A 21,323-nucleotide genomic window follows, 5' to 3' on the forward strand; every position below is an offset into this window, starting at 1 on the left:
TCGAGAGTGTGCGAACACATGCTTCCGGCGAGGCCTCGCCACTCTTGAGAACGCAGACGCGTAAAAGAGCCGGAGCAAGGCACCATGGTCTAAGATAGGCATATTCAAACATCATGTTATCCAGGCCATGGAGGCAGCCCATGAAGTGTGTTAGGTGACGATCAAGATAATTGAGGAAAGCGGACAGACAACCCACGGACCTGAGGCGAAAGGCTATAGAGATATCGCAGTAACGGACCCTCTATTTCCATGTCCCCATCATCCGTCCACTGAGACTAACCTCGTACAGTAGGACAAGCAGAAGCTTGGTCCGGAAACTTGGCACTTTTCACTCGGTGGTAAGATGGCTTCTGGCTGCCATTTGCTTACACCGTAAGATCAAATAGCTCTCAAAATCGGCATCTCACACGCCATGTTACTTACACCTCGTTCATCAAAGAAGTATTCTAGCAGCTCTTAACTCTACCCCCTCTAGGCATTTGTGACTCTTCCACAGTGTTGTGGGTACGGAGCTTGGCTGCTTGGCCTGCTATTGGGGGCTTGGGTATTCTGAACCCACAAAGAGGCAAGTCACTAAGGAGGGTCTTCCTTGGGCTGACCCAAACAAGACGGATGGCCAGGGACCCGCTTCGGAAGGCGAAGCTGGCGAACTCCACCCAGGCATACTGCAAGCCTGAATGCGATCGAGCCCTCACTATATATATCAGTGCAACTCTTGCCTTGACTTTCGCTCAAACCTGCCATCATCACACACCAACGTTTTCGTTTATCCACCTCCACAAGATACCTGCGATGCAGCGTTCAGCGCAACACCACTCGATGGCGGAGAGCAAACAGCCCTGCTTGGAAGGCCCGGATCGAGGCGAGAAAGCCGCCGCGCAGAGTCTCATTGGGGCTTACGATGCCGATATTGCAGCTCGAAGCCCCGGCAACCCCTTGAGCGCGGTGAACCTTTCTACTGCAAGTCCCAGCTCCATAGAAGAGTATGACGAACTGCGCAAAGAGGTTTTATTCCGTGAGAGGGCGCTGGACTTTGATTACAGCTGCCAGCAGGAGGCTACACCGCGTGAGCGGCTTGCTGATGCCATCATCCGAGGGCTGAGGGCCCAGGACGATGCCAATATCTACGGGAAAGCTCCACCTAGGACGGGCTATGGGGGTCAACGTCACCCTAGGTTTGCCGGCGACCATTTCCTGTCCAGCAGGGAGCTTATTGATCGAACGGAGTTATTCAAAGTCGCTCAGCGCATGCCCAAGGGCAGTCACTTGCACATCCACTTCAATGCTTGCCTGCAGCCTGACGTGCTGTTGGGAATCGCCAAGGGCATGGACCGCATGTTCATCATGAGCAATCTGCCCCTCGTTCCGGACAACGGCTACGAGAACTTTGATCGGTGCGAGATCCAATTCCAGATCATGAAGCCGGAAAGGGAACGTCTGGGCGATTTGTTCTCCGCTACATACACTCCTTGGCAGCCCATGAGGTTTCAAGAGTTCAGGGACCGGTTTGGCCAATATTATAACAAGGCCACGGCCGATGGCTGGCTACAGGATAAGCTCATGTTCCACGAAGAAGAGGCGCACAATAACCTGCAGACAGCATCCGGGTAAGTTCTGTGCTGCCTTTCCAGTGTGAGTTTCCAGGAAGCGAAAAACTGATACCGTCCAGGGCATGGGAAAAGTTCAACGGGCGAACGAGAATGATGAAGGGATTATTTAACTACCAGACGGCCTACAAAGCATACACACGGCGGTTACTCGAGAACTTGCTGGAGGACAACATCATCTATGCTGAGATCAGACCCAACTTCATGATGAGCAACCAGCTATGGAAGGACGACGGTTCTGAGCGCATCGACAATGAGGGCATCATGAAGCTCATCATCAAAGAGGTGGAGAGCTTCCAGGCGAAAGTGAAGCGCGAAGGCAAGTTCTTTGGCGGCCTCAAGGTTATTTACTGCACGCCCCGGTCATTCAGTCCCGATCAAATTAGGGAAGCCCTTGACGAATGCCTTACGTTCAAGAAGAAGTGGCCACGGTGGATCGCGGGTGAGCAAATAGATACCCACGCGCAAGGGCTGAAACGCTGACTCCAGGATAGGCTTCGACCTCGTCGGCGAAGAGTCCAAGGGGCGGCCCATCAAGGACTTTGTTCCAGAGCTCATTGCGTTCCAGGAGAAGTGTGCGGATCAGAACGTGGAGATCCCATTCCTCTTTCACTGCGGCGAGACCTTGGACATGGGCTCGGATACCGACGGTAACCTGGTCGACGCGCTGCTCCTCAAGTCGAAGCGAATCGGCCATGGTTTTGCGCTCGCAAAGCACCCGTACATTATGCAGCTCATGAAGGAACGAGGCATCTGCCTAGAGCTGTGTCCCATCTCCAACGAGATCCTTGGGCTCACCCCGCGTGTCAGTGGCCATGCGATGTATCAACTGCTGGCCAACAACGTTCACTGCACCATCAGCTCAGATAATGGGACGCTATTTCGGTAAGCCACTGCTGGCAAGTTTCTGTCTCTGAATTTACTGACAGGTATCCAGGTCGACTCTATCACACGACTTTTACCAGGTTATGGTAGGCAAGGCTGATATGGGGCTGTTCGGCTGGAAGCAGTTTATCCAATGGAGCCTGCAGCACGCCTGCCTCGATGGCGCCGAACACGACCGCATTTATCGTCAGTGGGAGCAACTGTGGGATAAATTTATCAGGTGGGTGATTAAGGAGTATGGCAATGCATCCTCGAGAAATGGATCAAGCCAGGTAGAGGGCGTTTGATTCACCTGATGCCCAGCGTTCGAGGAAAGACCCGATTCCGCAGGGAACGAGACTCGGTTACGATGAGTTCTGTATTATTTAAGTAGCTAAGGGCTGCAAAGCAGGTTGGTAGATTTTGTCTGAAAGAAAGAAAGGCTTTCAACAGCGATGAAGTTGCTATATATACTCCAATGTGTCTAATATGGCGCATTACATGGTGTGACTTGCACAACACATAATGTGGTCTATGGGGGTCTTGAAGACGTAGCTACTTCCAACACCCTGTGCCGCCTTATCGTCTGATTATGTTCACTAGCAGCAAGATATACGTGTCAAATAGAGAGGGAGCTGTATATACGACTAAAGTGAGTAGAAAACAAAAGAAGCCCCGGCTAGTTGCGTACAGTAATTCCTAGTTGCTGTAGTATATCTTGCACTGGAGGCACCTCTGGCCTGTCCTCCTGTGCTGCCACCAGACTCGCATATACCTCTTCCAGTTCTTTGTGCGTAGCCCATCTGCCTTCCCTCCTCTTCAAGTACCCTGAGCAACACCTCGAATGAGGTGGGTACGACTGGGGGAAATGATAGTGATAGAATTGCCGGTCGTCGTCAGGGAAGGGAATCAATCAATCCACGGACGCCCGTCGTGGACGCTAAGTACGTTTTCAGGTAGCTAAGCGATGATGTAAGGTTGGCACGGCTCGTTTGAAGGGACGTGCCATCCTAGTCGTCAATCCACGAACGTCCTTCGTGGATTGATTCCCTTCCCTGGTCGTCGTTGTTTGTGCTGCATTCAGCAAAGTTGAATAGGCCGGGCAGGTCGAGGGCCTTCGCATAGTCTTTCGAGACCATTGTTATTCCCCATTCCTGGAACGTCACCGCAACGGCACATTCAGCCCTGACAGACGAGGCAAATTGATGCTCAATTTCGGTCCTATGCAAAGCGCATGATTCGGGAAATACGTTCCAGAAGACTTGCAAGCGCTTAGGCCACAGAACTTGGAAAGAGCAGACAACCTCTTCGCCGTCGATGTGTCGTAGTAAGACAAAACGAGCTCTATATCTTTGAACAGTGCTGTGTTGTATGAATTTGCAAATGACTCGAAGACCTTGGCCGAATCAAAACAAAGCCTTACTGGCGTTTTTATAATGCCGGCGTTTAGGTTTTCTCTACAAAACAGTGTCAGAACTGCCGAAACAAAAAAGGGACCTCCCTCGACTTACATAACTGTGCATGCCTTTCCGAAACACTTCGAATCTGCCACGCTGGAGGGGTTTTGGTTACAGGCGACGAAGCACAATGACTCCTCGCCAAACATGTCTGTTGCTGTTGATTTGACGTGTACCACCACGGGCTCGGGCACCGCGCCTCGATCGGCCTCGTACGTTGTCATTTCTGGTGCATCACCCATGGCTGGCCAAACGGTCATAGTGGAAGCAAAGATTGGAGAAAAGTTTCCAGACTGTCGGCGGGCAAAAAGTGCAGATCCCTCTAAGAAGCTGACTAATGCCTGGGTTACCTTGGCCTAAATTGGCATAGTGCCTCCTACAAAAATCTTTTCTTTTGTGGTCAGGATCAATACCACGGAAGTGTAAATGGCTTAGCGTATCTAGCGGCCCTATGAGATTAGTTCTCCCGGGCGTAATAAAACATACATACGGAGTACATACATACAAAAAATCATATCACGTGATGAGCTTATTTCAACGTCGTCGGAGGCCGGTTGAGAAAGAAGAGAAATTTGAGTCTGGTGTTCGAGTATCGAATCATGTGATCACAGAGCTTAAATGGGACCGAAATGTGAGGTGGCAAATTGACGGAACATGCGGAACGTACTAAATGAACAAACAAAACAGCTACCGAGGCAATAAAGGCCAAAATGGGCCGGAAAGTATGAGTCGTTGAAATGGGCTCGCTCGCAAAGCCCGGGATAGGTGAAACGCCCCCAAAAGTAAAAAGGGCTGAAAAGTGAAAGCCAAACCGGACTGGCCGATCTCTATCTTCTGCTCGACATCAAACATCGACTCGAGACTCGAAAGTTTCAACGGCAAATCTTACCCGTAACCTTTAGAGCCCACTCTGTTCAAGCTCCGCCTTGGTATCGCGTCGACGGTTACTTGGTAGCCAAAATGGCACAAAAAGTTCGCAGGCCTAACGCTTGCCGAAGTAATTTTCCGTTTGCCGAGGCTAAACATCAATCACCCCATGCCTTCAGTGCCAAGACGCGGAAGGACAGTAGGCTTGATTAGACTGAACGATGGGGAACAATTCCGCCAAACTGCTTTCTACCTCTCCACTCTCTCATCAAACAAGGCTCCATCAGCCCCCACTCGGTGAACCCTGCGTACATATTGAGGTTACATACTATGTACTAAGTACGGTTGAAACGGGCATCATGCTAGTGATCAGCGGCCATCATCACTCTCATGAAACGATGGTGTATCCCCACCATGTGGGCGCTTCTTGCGCACGGCCTAAAGTCAATGTAACGGCGGGTGCACGCCGTGCTTGAAGAAATGGATATTGGCTTTCAAAAGCAATCTTCTTTTGGCTGCTACGTGGTGTCAGATAATCCGTACGGTACGAGATTAGCGGCCGAAGGAGAAGAGCACGGTCGTCAATGCAGAACACTTGTTCCCGACTTCTCGACCCGGCCTATCAAAGCCCTGAGTCCCATCTTTTCGGAAAAGTCGCTCCTTCTAGCTGACCCCTGGCAGGATGGGATGAAAGGGAAGAAGTTGGCCGCTAAGCCATTCGAAGTACTCGAGTGGCTGAGCCGAGCTACTCTCGGCATCATCGTAAAGGCGGGCCTCGGTTACGATATCGATTCCCTAGAGCATCTCGAAACCCCCATTAGAATAGCATATCAGCTCATGTTTTCGTTTGACTTTTGGTCCCATGCCTTCATTACCGACCAGGATGAATCGAGATATGGACCGTGCGTGCGACATCGTAGTGGAACCCCCGTGCCTCAGGCATTTTGGCAAGGGGCGAGGGGGTTTGCAGCTTGCTCAGTACGTATGAACTCGGGCGCGACGACTCGACCGCCGTCCCGGAAGCATTAGAAATGTGAAGAGTAGTGTTGCTGGCCCGGGGACGGAATGCCCCTAAAGATATCGGCGATAGAGCAGTAACGCAGGACCGAGCATCTGCGACGACGGACAAGTAGCTGAGATGGTGCAACATTGTTTCTCTCGGCGCACGAAGGGGATACACAACATGGATGCATGCGGCGAATAAGACAAACGAAGTCAAGAAGTCTTTCGTCAATTGTTAGAGGGGAGGGCGCCGTTGAATGGGGAGAATCATGCACGCAAACTACGGGTTATACAGACAGCAATCAAGTCTCAATGGAGACAGAAAGAATGAGTGCGAGTCAGGGCGCAAGGACATACGGCCCCGATTTGGGGATCATGCTTTAATTGTTGAAGATAGGATCTTGAACACTTGAAGAGGCATGCCTTGAGGAGTAAGGTCAAGCAAGGCAGCCAAAAGGGGGTGTAAGAAGAGAGAGGTAGGGCTTTTGGCTGGTACAAGCCCAATTGCTGCAATTTTATCCTACATATCCTACCCAGCGTGTTGTTCGGCCCTAGGAGGCTCGCCTGACACTTTGCAGGCTGTTCGGGGTGCGCTGTTTGTTCACTGGTGCATGGCCGGATCAAATCGTCTACATTATCCTGCAGATGGAACTGATAGAAAAGCATGTTGAAGATTGATACGGTGTTGAAACTTTAGCTAGAGGAGCCTATGTCTCTTTACCAAAGGCCTTGTCGCTGCTTATGTCTGTTGCGAATCTTGTCTCAGCACCTCCAACCACGCCGATACCTGCTTGTTGACCTCGGCAGGTGATTCCCATAGAGCCCAGTGGGATGCTTCGACCTCCCCACGAGTCAAGTCCTCAAAGTATTGGTCCATCCCATCCGACATGCTCGGTGGTGATTCTTCGTCCCTCGTAGCAGCGAGAAAGAGCGCTGGCATAGAAAACTTGATCGGCTTTAGCAAGAGTTGCAGCTCGTCAAAATAATTGTGCGCGCGTGTGCGATACCAGTTGAGGGGCCCCTTCAGCTTAGGTTCTCCCTTTCGAAAATACTTTGAAGTATAATGGTCCAGATCATCGCCCGAGATGAGTCGGGATTGGCCCAGTTTAGGGAGGTTGCCAAAGAGAACGCCCTCTGTGACGCTGAATCCGACCTCACCCTCAGGGCTGGTCCCTCTAAACATGGCATTGAGAAATTGTCGAACCCTTTCTTCGTCCCTTATCTTGTCTTCGATCTCGGTACCCCTAAATTGTGACTGGTACCTCGAATTTATCAGACCTTTGCTACGAGCAGCATCGTCTGGTGAAAGAAAGACCGACGAAGGCGGAGTGAAAGGGGTGCCGATGCTGAAGACGCCCTGAACAAGACTGGGAAACCACATGGCAGTGCGCCAGACCACGGCGCCACCCCAGTCATGTCCACCAAGGATGATTCTTTTGTCTTTGACAATCGCGTTTGCCAGTTCTTTGATGTCTTCGGCAATGCTCTTCAACGCATACTGGCTCGGCTGGTCAGGTGCATCAGTATCGCCGAAGCCGAGCATGTCCGGCGCCACGACCTGATAGCCCAGTGATGCGAAATGCGGAATCTGGTATCGCCAGCCGAAGCCCAGATCTGGAAATCCGTGGATGAGGAAGATTGTTGCAAGGGGCTCTGTTTCCGGATCAGCCCGCAGATAGTGGTATGTTTTGCCACGGATAGAAGCTGTGTCCGGCGTGACCCTCGGGTCGTTGGCCTCTAGCTTGTCGAACTCCATTTTTGCCTAGATCGAGGGCCTAGCGGTATTGACGCTAACCTGGCTGACAGTTGGAAAGACGGTGAAAAGGAATATCTTGCGCGGGACGGGAAATGGGATGCTGAAGAATGTGTTTAGCAATGATAGTTCTGGCCTGAATCTGATACAGTGGAGGATGATTTATAAGTGGAGGATGATTTATAAACCAGTACTTAATACGACGTATTACGACTCTGGGCCGATTTTTGCTTTCGAAAATGTGTGTGACAAAGAACAGATGAGGCTCTGCATGCATTGGAGTCGATCGTAGCCTCGATATGGCGCAGCCGAGAGAGGTAACAAAACTTAGCGGGGCTTAAGTGGACGAGGACGCAAAAGATGAAAGTCAGTTTTATCCATAATGCCACAAAAAGTGTCCTCTTTGTCCTACCATGTAGCCTTGGAAACATTCAAAATCATCCTACGCCTTCTGTGGTTGGATTTTCAGCTGGGTCATCCGACATGTGGATCTCTACGTCTACTTGGCGGGTCACGAAAGTTGACGATCGGGCGAATAACACTGTAATGCAAGGCACATCGACACCAAACGTGCTATGGGAATCTGGTTCATGGGTAAAAAGCACCGACGCGGGGGCGGTATTCGGCGCCAGTTGACATGAAGGCGTGGCTTCGAAGAATAGTCTCGTCGACTCTGTCTCGTAAAAGGATAAAGTGACGCCCATCGTCACAGTAAGAAATCTCCGGCTCCTGTTTTCCCTTCATTTTCGCCTCGCTTGAATCATTCTTATCCGGCACTATCATCCGAACGAGAGACCAGAAGAAAGCAGCCCACGGCATCGCCATGCGGCAAACTTGATCCGGTTACGTCGACGATATAATGCCACTCTCCTAGGCTCGGTTGTCGTTGGCAAACCCGGGAATGGTTTCGTTGTACGTAACTCAAGGCGAACGGCCCCTTTCATTGTCCCTACTAGGTAATATTCATGCCCCATCGTTCAGTCTCGACACGAAGCCATGCGAATTCAGCGTAATGCAGCTGCCGTACCGTAGAATAAAATCACTGCTTTGATCCCATGTCTCCCGATATCGTCTTCTGGAAGCAATCAAAAGATGCTTTCCAAAACAGTTGACTGCTCCGCGCATCGCGCCGTGAACTTATCATCGGTTTCACTGTTTCGAGCCCATTGACACTCATCACGTCGATGATGTCCACTGCTATGGTTGAGTTACAGGATCGAGGGGCGCCGCAGGGTTCAGGACTTACTATGATTAGAGGCAATGACTTCATGTGACCTGTGGAATATTTCTGGCCCATGACTGCGCGTCAAGTCTTTCATCACACGTTTCGGTATGTCTTCAGGCCAATACATCCAATATACTCGAGCAAAGACATGATACGGGTCAGCAGCCCTAATCTCCAGTATATAGGCGATCCAGTCTCTCTCGGGCCTCTTCGGATCCCTGACAGCGTGCTCTGTCGGGCTGTCCTGGCTCGCCAACCGGTTTGCCACCCTGACGAAATCTCCGAGCCTGAATCGAGTGCCCCGAACTGCGCTTACCGATTAGCTAATTGTACGGTGTGTGGAAATCGGGTGACCTCTCTCACAGAGGAAACATCTGTAGCTCTGCAACCCGGACCACTGCGCGGCGGGCAGTACGCGGTAACGGTAAGAGACTTTTGAACTGGAGAAGGGAAATGGCTGTCGCTTAGTGACTTCAGCGCCCACGCTGCTGGAGCCCGTTCGTGTCTTTCGCTTGCGCTTTGAGGGCAGGGGCTCGTTGCATTGAACGACCCTAAATTGGTACTCTTCTTCCGGAACTTTCGCCATTTGAAGTACGTTGCAAAGGAGCCCGCTACTCGAGTCGACGCAAGTGTCGCGGAGCGTGGAATGAGCGAATGGAAGATGATGAACAAAAGTTAATGACCCGGATGCTTTCCAGAGTAAGCACGAAAAACCTAGTTAGCAAAGATTTTATAAGTGGATAATTTGTGGGGTTTTCGTTACTCGGCTAAGCCGACATCCGGGGCCTCATTTCGATACTGCGCGAACGAATCTGGCCATTTCGCGATGCTGGATAGGGGCGTAAACGTACGTCAGACAATTGGCAAAGTGGGCCCAAGTTGCTCATGCCCCTGAACCACCGCCACTTGTGATCGATTTTTGCCGTGGACTCCTCAAAGCAAACATAAAGGCTACACGTGTTGACCGCTGCTCACCCAAAAATAACATAAAATAAAATAAGTTAACATGAAATAAAATAACATGAAATAAAATAACATGAAATAAAATATTTCGTGAACTTAAAATAAAACAAATATTGACACCCGTCCTAGGCCTTACCCTCATCAGAACTCCCAGACCCTGCCAATTGAGGACGACTCCTTCAGGGTTCTGCCCGACTCGTCGTCATCTGTGCCATCTCCAACCGATTCCTCCTCGATATTGTTCACTTCCCAATGCTTCCAAGAATCCCACCACTCGAATGTGATGCTTTCCAGATTCGTGGCAAAGTGGCGGGTGCGCTGCAGATAGTCCCCAAGGTTTCCACATCCACACTCGTGCCTTTCGATCCTGACTGTGATTTTTCGCACCAGCGACCCGACCGGAGTGGCGTCGGTCCACCAGCCAAGTAGATCGTCGAAAAAGCGATCCAAGTCGCTCCAGAGGACTATGAAGGAATTTTCTTCGTAGAACACTTGCCGAGCCTCTTGCAGCAGACGCCGTCCAGCCTCGTTGTCTCGAGCCTCATTCTTCAGAAGCAAGAACGAGTCAATGCTCTCTTGACTGGTCCAGGCAATAGGCTCCTGTATTAAAATAGGCGTCTTCTCGGCCAAGTAGCTGCGGAATACACTACGGCGTTCGTGCTCGGGGAGCTTTTCAAAGTCCTCGAAGCTCTTCCCGCCTGTGAAGCGGCAATAGTTGTCTTCGGGGTCCGGAAGGTACCACGTTGAAGCTTCTTCGAGTGGTGTAGGAAACTGGAGAGTCGCATTAGAATCATTATTCATCTAGGCAGGAACCTAGCTAAGTACGAGGCGTATCGTAGGAATGCAGCTAGCAGCAATGCTACTTACCCTATGGCGTCCAGCCATGATGTATGTTGAACTCCTGTACGGATGACACCTGTGGCTTGGCGAGCTATACAGGTCCAGATTTCTTCAAGAAAGTCTGTCCAGATAGAAAGAAAAATATACAAAGAAACGTATACACACACAGAAGAAAAGTCTCAGGTCCCTCGAGCGTGTGTGCGGCGTGTTTATGCGCAACCGGTGTCCTGCAAAGTCAGATTGATGCGACTGCCGGCCGAGAAGAAAATCGCGCAATAGCAACTTGAAAGTGGCATTCGCAAGTGCAAGACATCAGGGAATGCCAAAGCTCACTCATATACTGCTGGTTGAGGCGATAAGCATGCCGCGGCTTTTGTCCGCTTCCCCCCTTTGCTTCGTCGAAACAAGCGAGGGCCAATACAGGCTGCCATGATTAACGATACGTGTTTTCCGAGAATTCTGTCGTTACGCCTATGAAATGGACTTGGCGCAAAGCTTGGAGGCTTTCTCGGCAAATAACTGTCCAAACCGACCGACCGTCATAGCCGTAGTCGTGACGTGTGGCCCTGGAAAGAATGGTATTCTATCCGCCCGCCTCTCTGCCTGTCTGTGGCTGCAACTCAGTACAGTATTCTCTTCTCAAGATGTAGACTATCATTGTTTGTAGAAGCAGAATCCCGCCTCCTGGCCAACATGATCCTTTACGTTCGTTGACAATATGATGCTAGAATAAATTAATTGTCCAGCCACTAGAAACCACTACATACTCTCTTCGCCCTAGTCGCTGTCTTGGGCCTTTCTGAAACCAGCTTCCAAATTTCAAAGCAGGCATCACCTCTCTCGAAAGGATTCCCCTCCCTCTTCTCGGCTTGCATTCTATTGCAATCTGTAAGGAATGTCCCTGAACCGTTGTGATCGCTCCTCGATTCCGTACAGCAGGCATCCCTTTCCCTGATAAAGCTACACTCTCCTTGCAGATGGCCTTTCGTTCTCTCGCAAGCCCCAAAAAGTATTGTCCGATTCACGTTCTCTTCTCCCGTGGCGTAAGCCATCTCCCAGTCATCAGGAACACGGAGGACTTCGCCGTCTGGTGCATCGGACCGCAGCTCTCTATAGTTGAAGTGTCCCTGCTCGAATGGTTCTGCCAGAATTTCACCATAGAAAATGAAAGAAGGGCCCCACGGTATCATGATAGTTGGTGCATCTCCCTCTGGCCAGTCGCTAGGGAAATCGGCAATTGACCCGGTAGAACCCCGTTGCTGGTTCATAGTATCAGTGATGCCCTGGTTGCGCCCGGTCTCGCTGGCCAGACGAGCACCGCCATATTGGCATGGCTGTTGTTCTGGGCGTATGTGACAGACGGCAAGTGCTTGGTCGGGGACAGGCATCGTAGTCTCTTGGCCGACCTGCGAAGGAAGAGGGGCCACAGACCTTGAACTATGCTGCAGAGGGCAGCCTTCACAGGTGTACTCCCGAGGGCCGAATACCCAGCTTTCCGCGAACATATCTGGTGTATCAGCCGCCAAGTGCGGCGCCTCGCTCACGCAAGAGAGAGTGGTCCCTTGTGCCTCCTCGAACACCCTCGATATTGTAGAAGGAAGGGTGAGGCTTGGGTCAATATTTTCTGGTTGGCAGTAGTTTGGGCCAGACAGGAAGCTTCCATAATACATTGTCATCGGATGCATTTGGTCTGGTGATAATTGCTCTCTAGGCTGGAGTGATGGAAATAGACCCTGTGTGGTATCCTGGAGGTGTGACATGGCGGGATGCGAGGAAAGTCTTGGGAATGAGCGACTGGATAGGAGAACATTTTGACGCCGAACCTATGTTAAACGCCGCGAATATCTTTTTAAACCAAATTCGCCACGTACCATACAGTACCCACCTACCGGCAAAATCTTTACAATCTTTACAATCTTTACAATCTTTACAATCTTTACAATCTTTACAATCTTTACAATCTTTACAATCTTTACAATCTTTATAATCTTTACAATCTTTACAATCCTTTTAAGGGATATAGAGGCCGGTGCGACCATAGGCGCGGTGCCGCGAAATAGACGCAACTACCGACGAGATCCTAGTGCGAGGTAGAGATTTAATCACCGTAGCGCATCAGTCCTTAAGACCTATAAAGCCGACTACAAAACTATAGGAAAGGCTATAGGCGATTAAGAAGAGGAGTAATATAGTAAAGAGGAATAGGTCATAATAGCCGCGGGATAGTAAAAATGAAGGCGAGACTAGATTAGCCGACGGGGCTAAAGAATCGCAGACAACAGAAGGCGCAACGGGCAACCACGCGTCGCCCATATAGATCATATTCCGAGCGATACTCCAGGAGACGTCGGCCCATTTAATAAGTAAGCAGAGGAAGATACTAGAGAGGCTCTAGGACGCATTGATAGAGAACTAGCGAATAGCAACGCGGATAATAAATGAGTAGCTAGAGATAATACGCTAACTCCAGCAAGAAATCCAGACGATCAAGGCCCAGGCAGCCGAGGAATTAAAGAAGGCAGACGAGCTCAGACGCTCGCACAAATAAGCCACCAGGCAGCTCAAAGCCATGCGTGAACAGGCTGCAAGAGACCTTAAGTAGATGCGAGAGCAAGTTATAAAAGAGCTAAGGAGAATATAACCCTAGACGGCAGAGGAGTTAAAATAAGTAAAAGAAGAAATAAAACAAGTAAAGGAATAGCTAAATACGATAGCCGATAGCATCTCCAGCAGTACTCAGATAAGCCCATAGCTATTATATATAGACATAGCCCGCACCCCGCCTATGAGCCAGCCAAGCAATATCCGCATACTATCGTCCATACGCACGACCCTATCCTCATTCACGGATACCTTGTTCTATACTATCGATACCTCGCGGGTCAGCGAAGAGGACAGAGGCAAGGCGCAAGTTAGAGAAGTTTATTAAGCGATCGAAGAGAAAGTGCGGGCTAGGGAAGGCCGATAGAGCTGGCGGTGCGCAGCGGTAGTAAAAGACACAAGGAACGCAGACCGCACTAAGGTAGTATGCCGAAACGAAGCAGAGATGCAGCTTATTAGAGAGGCGGCAGAGAAGTCAGTAGTCAAGGGCGCCAGAGTGCTTAGAGACTAGCTATACCCGGTCAAGGTCAATAACGCAAACAGGACTGCGGTGCTAGACTCGTCCGGTAATATACTGCCAGGTGCAGCAGAGGCACTAAGGAAAGAAAACGAGGTAACAATCGCTAAGATATACTAGCTCAGCGATAAGGTAAATAGTAAGATATATGGCTCGATAGTAATCTACGTCACTAAAGCGAGCGATGCGCGATGGCTACTTAAAGAGAGGTATTTCTACCTTGCGGGAGAGTTAGCCAGCACTAACATCTTTAAGCGGCGTCAAGGCCCGGCTCAGTGCTATAACTACTAGGAAATTAGCTATAAAGCTTTCACATACAGCAAGGCGCAACGATGCGGCAAGTACGCGGAGACAGGCTATTAACACCGAGACTGCTAGGTAGTCAAGCTAAAGTGCATTCTCTATGGAGGGCTATATAAGTCGCTCAGCCGAAACTATCGGATGCGATAACTACATATGACCGATGGCTACTAACCTCCAGATCCTATAGCTCAACGTGCGGAAGAGAGATATAATATAGCTAAGCATAATAAACGATAGGGACTTACAGGACTATACAGTACTAGCGGTAGCCGAGCTATACGCGCTAAATATCGATAAGACGCTAATAATGATACTGAACCACCATAGGAACTAGACGAGATTCATACCATCAAAGAGATACGAGACGCAATGGCCGATCCGGAGTATGCCCTAGATACACAGCGATCTAGAAACTAAGCAGGTACCCATCCCTTTGGCTAACCTAACCGGGGCGATACTTAGATAGCCCGACCGAGAAGTCTTAGTAGTATTAGTATACGTGGCAGGAAAAGATAAAGATACTCTACATACTACTATAAGATAGTTACACACAATAATCACAAGTTTTCGCAATAGCACGGGGAAAAGAACGGACATTATCCTAGCTAGCGACTTTAACCGCTACGACCAGCTCTAGGGAGGCGATAAAGTGATAGGCAAGAGGCAAGGCGAAGCAAGCCCGATTATCAACCTTATAGACGAGCATAGCTTGCTCAGTCTCCTCCCGCGGGGGACGAAGATATGGGAAAGACCCGGTGGGGAGAGTACGATCGACCTAATGCTCGCATTAGCTAAACTAGCGGATAAGATAGTTCACTGCGGGATCTATCCGACTGAACATAGATCAGACCACAGGGCCATCGAGACGGAATTTAATCTTATGACACCAGAGAGGATAGCGGGCTCGAGGCTGCTATTTAAGAACGCACTATAGAACGCGATCAAGGCGAAAGTGTAGGATAAGCTAGCACCACTCCCGTGGGGCAGTAGAGTTTAAGAATAGACTAACAGGTTAATAGACGTAGTCCTAGATATGATCCACGAACTTATCCCAAGAGCAAAGCCATCGCCGTACGCGAAGCGATAGTAGACGATAGATCTCACAAGGCTCCGAAGAAGTTATATGTTTTAGAGGAACCTAGCGAGGACCTAGCGTCGGGCTAGTCAGCGAATCAACAATTTAGAAACCCGAGCTAAAAAAGCAGCCAAGGAATACCACGATGCTATCCGAAGGCAGAAGAAGGCATACTGGGAAGACTTCCTCGCCGACGGGACTAACATCTAGCAAGCTGCCAAGTACCTGAAGCCTAGAGACGAAACAAACGGCGATAAAGTGCCTCCGCTAAAAAGAACAAACGGGGCAATAATACAAGATAAGGCTAAACAAGCGGAGGAACTACTTAACGCATTCTTCCCACCACTACCGACCGACATAGAAGATAAAGGCCCACGGCTGCATCGCAGAGAAGTAGCCATACCGAACCTAACGATAGGGGAGGTAGAGGAAAAAGTCATAGAGGCCAAGGCTTAGAAGGCACCCGGAGAGGATAGATTGCCGGCGATAGTATGGAAGCAGCTATAGCCGGTAGTGAAGGAGCGGATACTATATCTATTCTATATATCACTAGGCGAAGGACGACTACCGGACTAATAGCAGACCGCTAAGATCATTCCGCTTAAGAAGCCAGGCAAGGCTAACTATAGAATTATAAAAGCATAGAGGCCGATCTCGCTATTATCGACGCTAGGCAAGATCCTCGAAGCAATAATAGCGGATCGCATCTCATACGCCGTCGAAACATATAGACTCCTACCTACTAACCACTTCGGTGCGAGAAAGCAGCGATCGGCAGAGTAGGCGCTACTACTCTTCTAAGAATAGGTCTATAAAGCATAGCGGAACCGCAAAGTAGTCAGCCTGGTTAGCTTCGATATCAAGGGGGCCTATAACGGGGTATTCAAGGATAGACTATTGCAAAGGTTAGAAGCACGGGGCATCCCTAAGGGGCTAGTGAGATAGATAGACGTATTCTGCTCGAGTCGCACGGCTACTATCACGGTAAATAGCTATACCTCTGCGCTACGGGAGCTGCTATAGGCTAGCCTTCCGCAAGGATCGCTATTATCGCCCATGCTCTTTCTCTTCTTTAACGTAGACCTAGTTCAGAGCAAGATAGACGCAAAGGGAGGCTCGATCGCATTCGTCGACGACTACTTAGCCTAGGTCATAGGCCTAACGGCGGAAGCGAATAAAGACGGAATATAGGCTATTATTAACCGCGCACTAGAATAGGAGAAGCGCAGCGGGGCGATATTTAAATATGACAAGACGACTATTATCCACTTCACACGCGTGGCCAAGCGTACCAGCTGCACGCCGTTTATAGTCAAAGGGAAGGAGATTAAGCCGAAGCAGGAGGCCAAGATCCTAGGAGTAGTCATAGACGCGAAGCTTAGGTTCAAGAAACACATAGCCGAGGCGGCCACTAAAGGCCTCTCGGTAGCTATATGCCTAAGGAGACTTAAGATACTATCCCTACGCACGGCTAGGTAGCTCTTTATCACGGCTATAGCGCCGGCTATAGACTACGCCTCGGTTATCTGGTCGCACGCACGTGGCGAGAAGGAACTAACCTAGCTCAACAGGGCTCAGAAGATAGGAGCACAGGCCATCACGGGAGCCTTTTAGACAATATCGCGGGCGATCGCGGAAGCAAAGGCCGGTATCCAGATAATAGACAGACGATACGCCTAAGCCGGCATGAAGCTATATATTAACGTCCAGACATTGCCAAAGACGCATCCGCTCATAACGCTCAAAGTATTAATAAGCCAGAGATACTTATCACCGCTTAAGAGGTTAGCACTTATATTTAAGAAGAGCGGAATCGAGCGAATAGAAACGATCTAAGCCTATGCAGTACCGCCGTGGCATAACTGAGTATCACTAGTATGCGAGGCCGACCATGAGGCGGCAATAGCAGCAGCTAACGATACCAAAGATATCGTCATCGCGACCAGTGCCTCTAATAGAGAAGGGCTTATAGCTATAGGAGGCCTCGTCACGTAAGAGTTAACTAGTTAAGTTAATAGGATAGTAGCTAGGTACTCGGTTACCCTCGGGTCGCGAGACGACTAGAACCCATATATGGCCGAACTAGAGGCAATAGCAATAGCATTACGATACATGCCTGACGGACTATAATATCGAGAGCTCACCGTAGTATTAAGCTACTAGTTATCACTAAAAGCGATCGCACGACCGCGATAGCAATCTAGCTAGACCACCATCCGATAGATCTACGAACACATCGAACGACTAGCGAGAAGAAACAACAAGGTCAAGAGGATCTAGGCTCTATCCCGAAACGACGGTTTCGCCATAGGCCGCAAGGCAAAAAGATAAGCCAAGAAAGCGACCAAAGCAGGATACACCCCAGAGTCGCCGCCATACTAGGCTCGGTCGACACGGACCAGGCTAGCGACATCGCAATTGCGGCGGCAGCGGGCACTCCCCGACAAAATAGGCGGCTACTCCAAGCGGATCGATTAAGCCCTACCAGGCGAACATACGAAAGCGCTATATAACGGCCTAAAGAGACGGGAAGCTAACGTGCTCTCGCAGCTCCGCACGGGAATGGCGAGGATTAACAGCTACCTATATAAGATAGGAACCGCCGAATCGGACATATATGAGTGCGGACGAGCACTAGAGACGATAGAACACTTTCTATTCCGATATACGAGATAGGAGACAGAGCGTAAAGTTATACGACAAGCTAGACAAAGCATAATAGGAAACCTTTCTTACTTCCTTAGTAGAAAGTCAGCGTCAGACAGACCGAAATAGATACCTAACCTAAAGGCGGTACGAGCGGCGGTAAAGTTTATAATAGCGATGGGAAGACTAAGGTAAAAAAGGGAAACAGAATATACTAAATACTAATACTACAGCTGACTACTAATATTGAACAGCCTCATATTGACAGGCCATGCTTCAGCTGCTGGGGATAGGATACTAAACACTTAGAGAAATCGGCCTTCGAGCAGGCCTGTTAAGTAGAGTTAAGCAAGCGGGGCTGGAAAAGAGACGAGCTGGAAGGAAGAGTGGGGCTCTTTTGGGTGGTCTAGAGGAATAGCGGAGAAGCGAAGACAGCTTAGCGTAGCCACTGGCCCTATGTGTTAGAAGTGGGGCAAGGATTACGACTATCGTGAATAGCTTCACGGTCAGCGTGAACGCCAGATCGCAGGCAACGGCCTGCTGCCTAGAAGATCGGCAGGATGAACACAAGTATAAGAGACCGACCTTCGTCATTCCTTAGATAGAAGAGGCAGTTTTAATTCAATCTCTTCTAGCTACACCCAATATTGCACACTCTTAACCTCCGAGACTATGAGATCCGTTCTCCCGGGCGTAATAAAAATACTACTACTACTACCGGCAAGCAAAAAAAAAATTCTCCCATACAAAATGCACATTTTTAACCTCATGGGAAAAACTTAATAAAAATAGTAAAAATAAGTTTCTTTACAGAATTCAGATCATAATCGAATGGATTTTAATATTTTCAAGGTCTCTTTACCTCACAGCCTGTGCGAGTGCGTACAACGGGTAATTCTTCCGCGTCCGAATTTAAGCTCTCATCCTCTTCCATCCCTCCCACCTCGATCACATCCTCAACAGCATCTGCCACTACAGTTGCTTCGTTTGGCTCGGAAATAGTATCACTGGCCACTAGAGCCTTGGCTAGAGTCATGAACTTCTTGTTGGGATTGGGTATCGCCTTCCTCTTCTTGCCTCTGCTCAACCAGCCGATTTCCTCCTCCATACAGGCGTTTCATGCGGTTATCAAGGCTGTCTTTAGAGTTCCTCACGATAAATAGCCTTGGAGACATTAAAAGCTCCGTTATATAGTGGTTGGAGACTATGAGAGCATTGAGCTTCCAGGTAACAATAATATATATTGTTGAAAAAGCAGGTAGCCATCCACTCATCCTGGATTTTCGGTTAGCGACATTTATGCTTCAGACCAGGTAGAGACTCACAGATACATGACTTCCATGGCCATCTAATATAATAAGCCTGGCATCAGACTCATCTTCTGGTCGAGTTTGAGGCAGATAGACCTCTTTGAGCCACTTTACTGCGATATGGTTGTCCGTTCAGCCGTTGTCAGAAGTGATATAATACCAGTCGGCTATCTTCTTGAACTCATCGATAAACCACTGCTGCTGAAATTCCTTTGCCTTTGAAAATAATCCCTGGTTTCAGAAGACGGCCATTTGCAGTCGCGGCTTCGATAAAGCTGGTCCAAGCACGGGACTGAGAGCCATTGAGGACGGCATTCCTCTTTGGATCACTGCTCTGATAACCAAGGAATCCAAGCCTAGATTCGCAATGGGTTAGTGAGTTTTAGGACAAAAACGATAAATACTCGCCAAATCCAGCCATGATAACGCCATCGTCGACATTAGCCGTGTTATCAGGCTTGATCGAACCATACTCACTCTCCTAGATACCAAAGTACCAATTGACAACCACTGGTGTAAAACATTTGAATTTTGAGGCCTCCCGGCGTCTTCCTATCTTCGTCTTGATAACTGGATGGTGTTTCATGAACCTGGCTATCCAGTGTGCACCGATATCCCTTTCCCGGACCTTGCTGTCTTAAGCGCGCAGCGACGGTGGCGCGAACTCGACTGTGAGAAGGAGCATACCCCAAGGCCTCTTGCCGAAGTATCCAGGTAACTAATCTGGCCACCTGAGACTTGGATAACAACTGAGAAGGTTGGATGATCTCGGACTCTGACGGTAGGCGTCTTAATTAGTCAGAAATGAGTGGTCTGAGGGATCTCATGCTTCTAGGCGGCTTGGTTCTGTGAGAGGCCGTTATCTGTGACATCTAGTATGGCTCCAACAACTCCATCCTCTGTATAAGACACTTGATGCATTTTCAAAGCGATTATGGAAGTCTGGTGCAGAGAAAAATTCGAAGGAGCGTCAGGGAGGCTGGGTGGCGAAGGAGGCATGTTGAGAAATTTTACATTAGTGCCATGCGACCATGCCGCATACGTGATCAAAAAATCAATGTGATAATATAAAACGGCATGAAATTCTCAATACAACAGGCATTGTATCATGCCAATAACTTCAATCTTGGCCAAACACCGTGTAAGTGAAATTGAGCATTTTGTATGGGCAATTTTTTTTTTGCTTGCCGGTAGGTGGGTACTGCATGGTAAGGCAAGAGGAGTTTCTGTCCGGTCGGCAGACCCAGGGTTATGAGAGAAGAATAGAGCGGCTTGATTGATGATCATGGAGGCAGTGACTTTTAATGGTATGAAGGGTGTGAAAAAGGGGTTGAGGACTTGATGACATGCGGCTACCCCCAGGGGGCACCTACCTTGAACAACTGGTCTTCCTCGTGCTGATTTGATTGGTCACATGTCCGTGTCAAACACCTGATTTGTGCTGCCGCTTGTAATACAATGGCACATGTCAACGGACGCAGGGTGCTGTCCTCGTGGAGGGGGGTTGCTGTTCGGAGAGGAAGGAGCCCGTGGATTTCGTCCTTGCCTCCACATCTCCCGTCCTTGCGCGGCAAAAACACTAGCCGGAAAACACCGGAACTGAACGTGGGGGATGTAAACCAGATAGGCCCATGTCCAGCAAGAAGGGAGGGTTCCGAGGAAGCCAAAGCCCCCCAGGGGGTGGCTGGACCGCCTACACACTGTTACGCCTCCGCGCTTCTGTATTCATGTGCGGTGCTTCGCAAGTCTGGTCCGTCTCAAATATCCATAGACGATTCTGCTGAGGGGTCAAATACAGAGGCTCTATCTGCATCATAACCCTCGCAACCTTGTTCGGGGCTAGTCGCTTCTTCAACTCTCCAATAGCCCGGTTGAACGCCATCTTCACCTCGGCAAAGTCTTCATCATCGAAAGCTGTCTCTTCCATAGAGAGCCCTGGCGCATGTAGTCTCAGGAGTAGCCCTGATGCGCCAACATGGCTGAGTTGGGTCGCATGCATAAAGTTTGTGAGGGGGGTATCGGTGAAGTGTTGTCCCGGATTCCAAGATCTGCCGACAAGAGTGGGCGAACGCGACGATATTATAACATATTTGAACCGTATTTTGGCCTCTGAAGTCTGGCTATCGCGATTATGCGATTCGCCGTGGTCGTTCATTGGTTCTTCAAGTCGCTCTCGATGACAACGCGGAAGGGATGTGCCGATGGCGGGCTTTGGTTTAAGCGTCGGTGGAGATCTCGCCGCGGGAAGGAAGGGCACTCGGAGTAATCAAGCAACTGCAAGGGAAAAACAGGG

At 49.5% G+C, this 21,323-nt stretch overlaps 7 protein-coding genes across 7 annotated transcripts; 2 read left to right on the top strand and 5 right to left on the bottom strand.

The window, feature by feature from the left end:
- Nucleotides 1–819: 819 nt before the first annotated feature.
- On the top strand, nucleotides 820–2,779 carry NECHADRAFT_55136 (uncharacterized protein; the record flags this gene model as incomplete). Its single annotated transcript, XM_003044232.1, has 4 exons — nucleotides 820–1,607; nucleotides 1,670–2,049; nucleotides 2,102–2,492; nucleotides 2,545–2,779. The coding sequence occupies 4 exons, from the start codon at nucleotides 820–822 to the stop codon at nucleotides 2,777–2,779; spliced, it is 1,794 nt and encodes a 597-aa protein (XP_003044278.1).
- Nucleotides 2,780–3,481: 702 nt separating this feature from the next.
- On the bottom strand, nucleotides 3,482–4,188 carry NECHADRAFT_88503 (uncharacterized protein; the record flags this gene model as incomplete). Its single annotated transcript, XM_003044275.1, has 2 exons — nucleotides 3,482–3,815; nucleotides 3,983–4,188. The coding sequence occupies 2 exons, from the start codon at nucleotides 4,186–4,188 to the stop codon at nucleotides 3,482–3,484; spliced, it is 540 nt and encodes a 179-aa protein (XP_003044321.1).
- A 700-nt stretch (nucleotides 4,189–4,888) lies between these two features.
- On the top strand, nucleotides 4,889–5,824 carry NECHADRAFT_88504 (uncharacterized protein; the record flags this gene model as incomplete). The annotated part of the gene is made up of 2 exons (XM_003044233.1): nucleotides 4,889–4,994; nucleotides 5,328–5,824. The coding sequence occupies 2 exons, from the start codon at nucleotides 4,889–4,891 to the stop codon at nucleotides 5,822–5,824; spliced, it is 603 nt and encodes a 200-aa protein (XP_003044279.1).
- A 712-nt stretch (nucleotides 5,825–6,536) lies between these two features.
- On the bottom strand, nucleotides 6,537–7,553 carry NECHADRAFT_98121 (uncharacterized protein; the record flags this gene model as incomplete). The annotated part of the gene is made up of 1 exon (XM_003044276.1): nucleotides 6,537–7,553. The coding sequence occupies one exon, from the start codon at nucleotides 7,551–7,553 to the stop codon at nucleotides 6,537–6,539; it is 1,017 nt and encodes a 338-aa protein (XP_003044322.1).
- A 585-nt stretch (nucleotides 7,554–8,138) lies between these two features.
- On the bottom strand, nucleotides 8,139–9,361 carry NECHADRAFT_88506 (uncharacterized protein; the record flags this gene model as incomplete). Its single annotated transcript, XM_003044277.1, has 3 exons — nucleotides 8,139–8,383; nucleotides 8,797–9,081; nucleotides 9,139–9,361. 3 exons carry the CDS (start codon nucleotides 9,359–9,361, stop codon nucleotides 8,139–8,141), a joined length of 753 nt encoding a protein of 250 aa, XP_003044323.1.
- A 518-nt stretch (nucleotides 9,362–9,879) lies between these two features.
- On the bottom strand, nucleotides 9,880–10,623 carry NECHADRAFT_88507 (uncharacterized protein; the record flags this gene model as incomplete). The annotated part of the gene is made up of 2 exons (XM_003044278.1): nucleotides 9,880–10,509; nucleotides 10,606–10,623. The coding sequence occupies 2 exons, from the start codon at nucleotides 10,621–10,623 to the stop codon at nucleotides 9,880–9,882; spliced, it is 648 nt and encodes a 215-aa protein (XP_003044324.1).
- A 538-nt stretch (nucleotides 10,624–11,161) lies between these two features.
- On the bottom strand, nucleotides 11,162–12,338 carry NECHADRAFT_88508 (uncharacterized protein; the record flags this gene model as incomplete). Its single annotated transcript, XM_003044279.1, has 2 exons — nucleotides 11,162–11,302; nucleotides 11,346–12,338. The coding sequence occupies 2 exons, from the start codon at nucleotides 12,336–12,338 to the stop codon at nucleotides 11,162–11,164; spliced, it is 1,134 nt and encodes a 377-aa protein (XP_003044325.1).
- Between the last annotated feature and the right edge of the window lie 8,985 nt (nucleotides 12,339–21,323).

The sequence above is a fragment of the Fusarium vanettenii genome (genome assembly GCF_000151355.1).
Source record: "Fusarium vanettenii 77-13-4 chromosome 14 genomic scaffold NECHAsca_23_chr14_3_0, whole genome shotgun sequence".
Classification (NCBI taxonomy): Eukaryota; Fungi; Ascomycota; class Sordariomycetes; order Hypocreales; family Nectriaceae; genus Fusarium; species Fusarium vanettenii.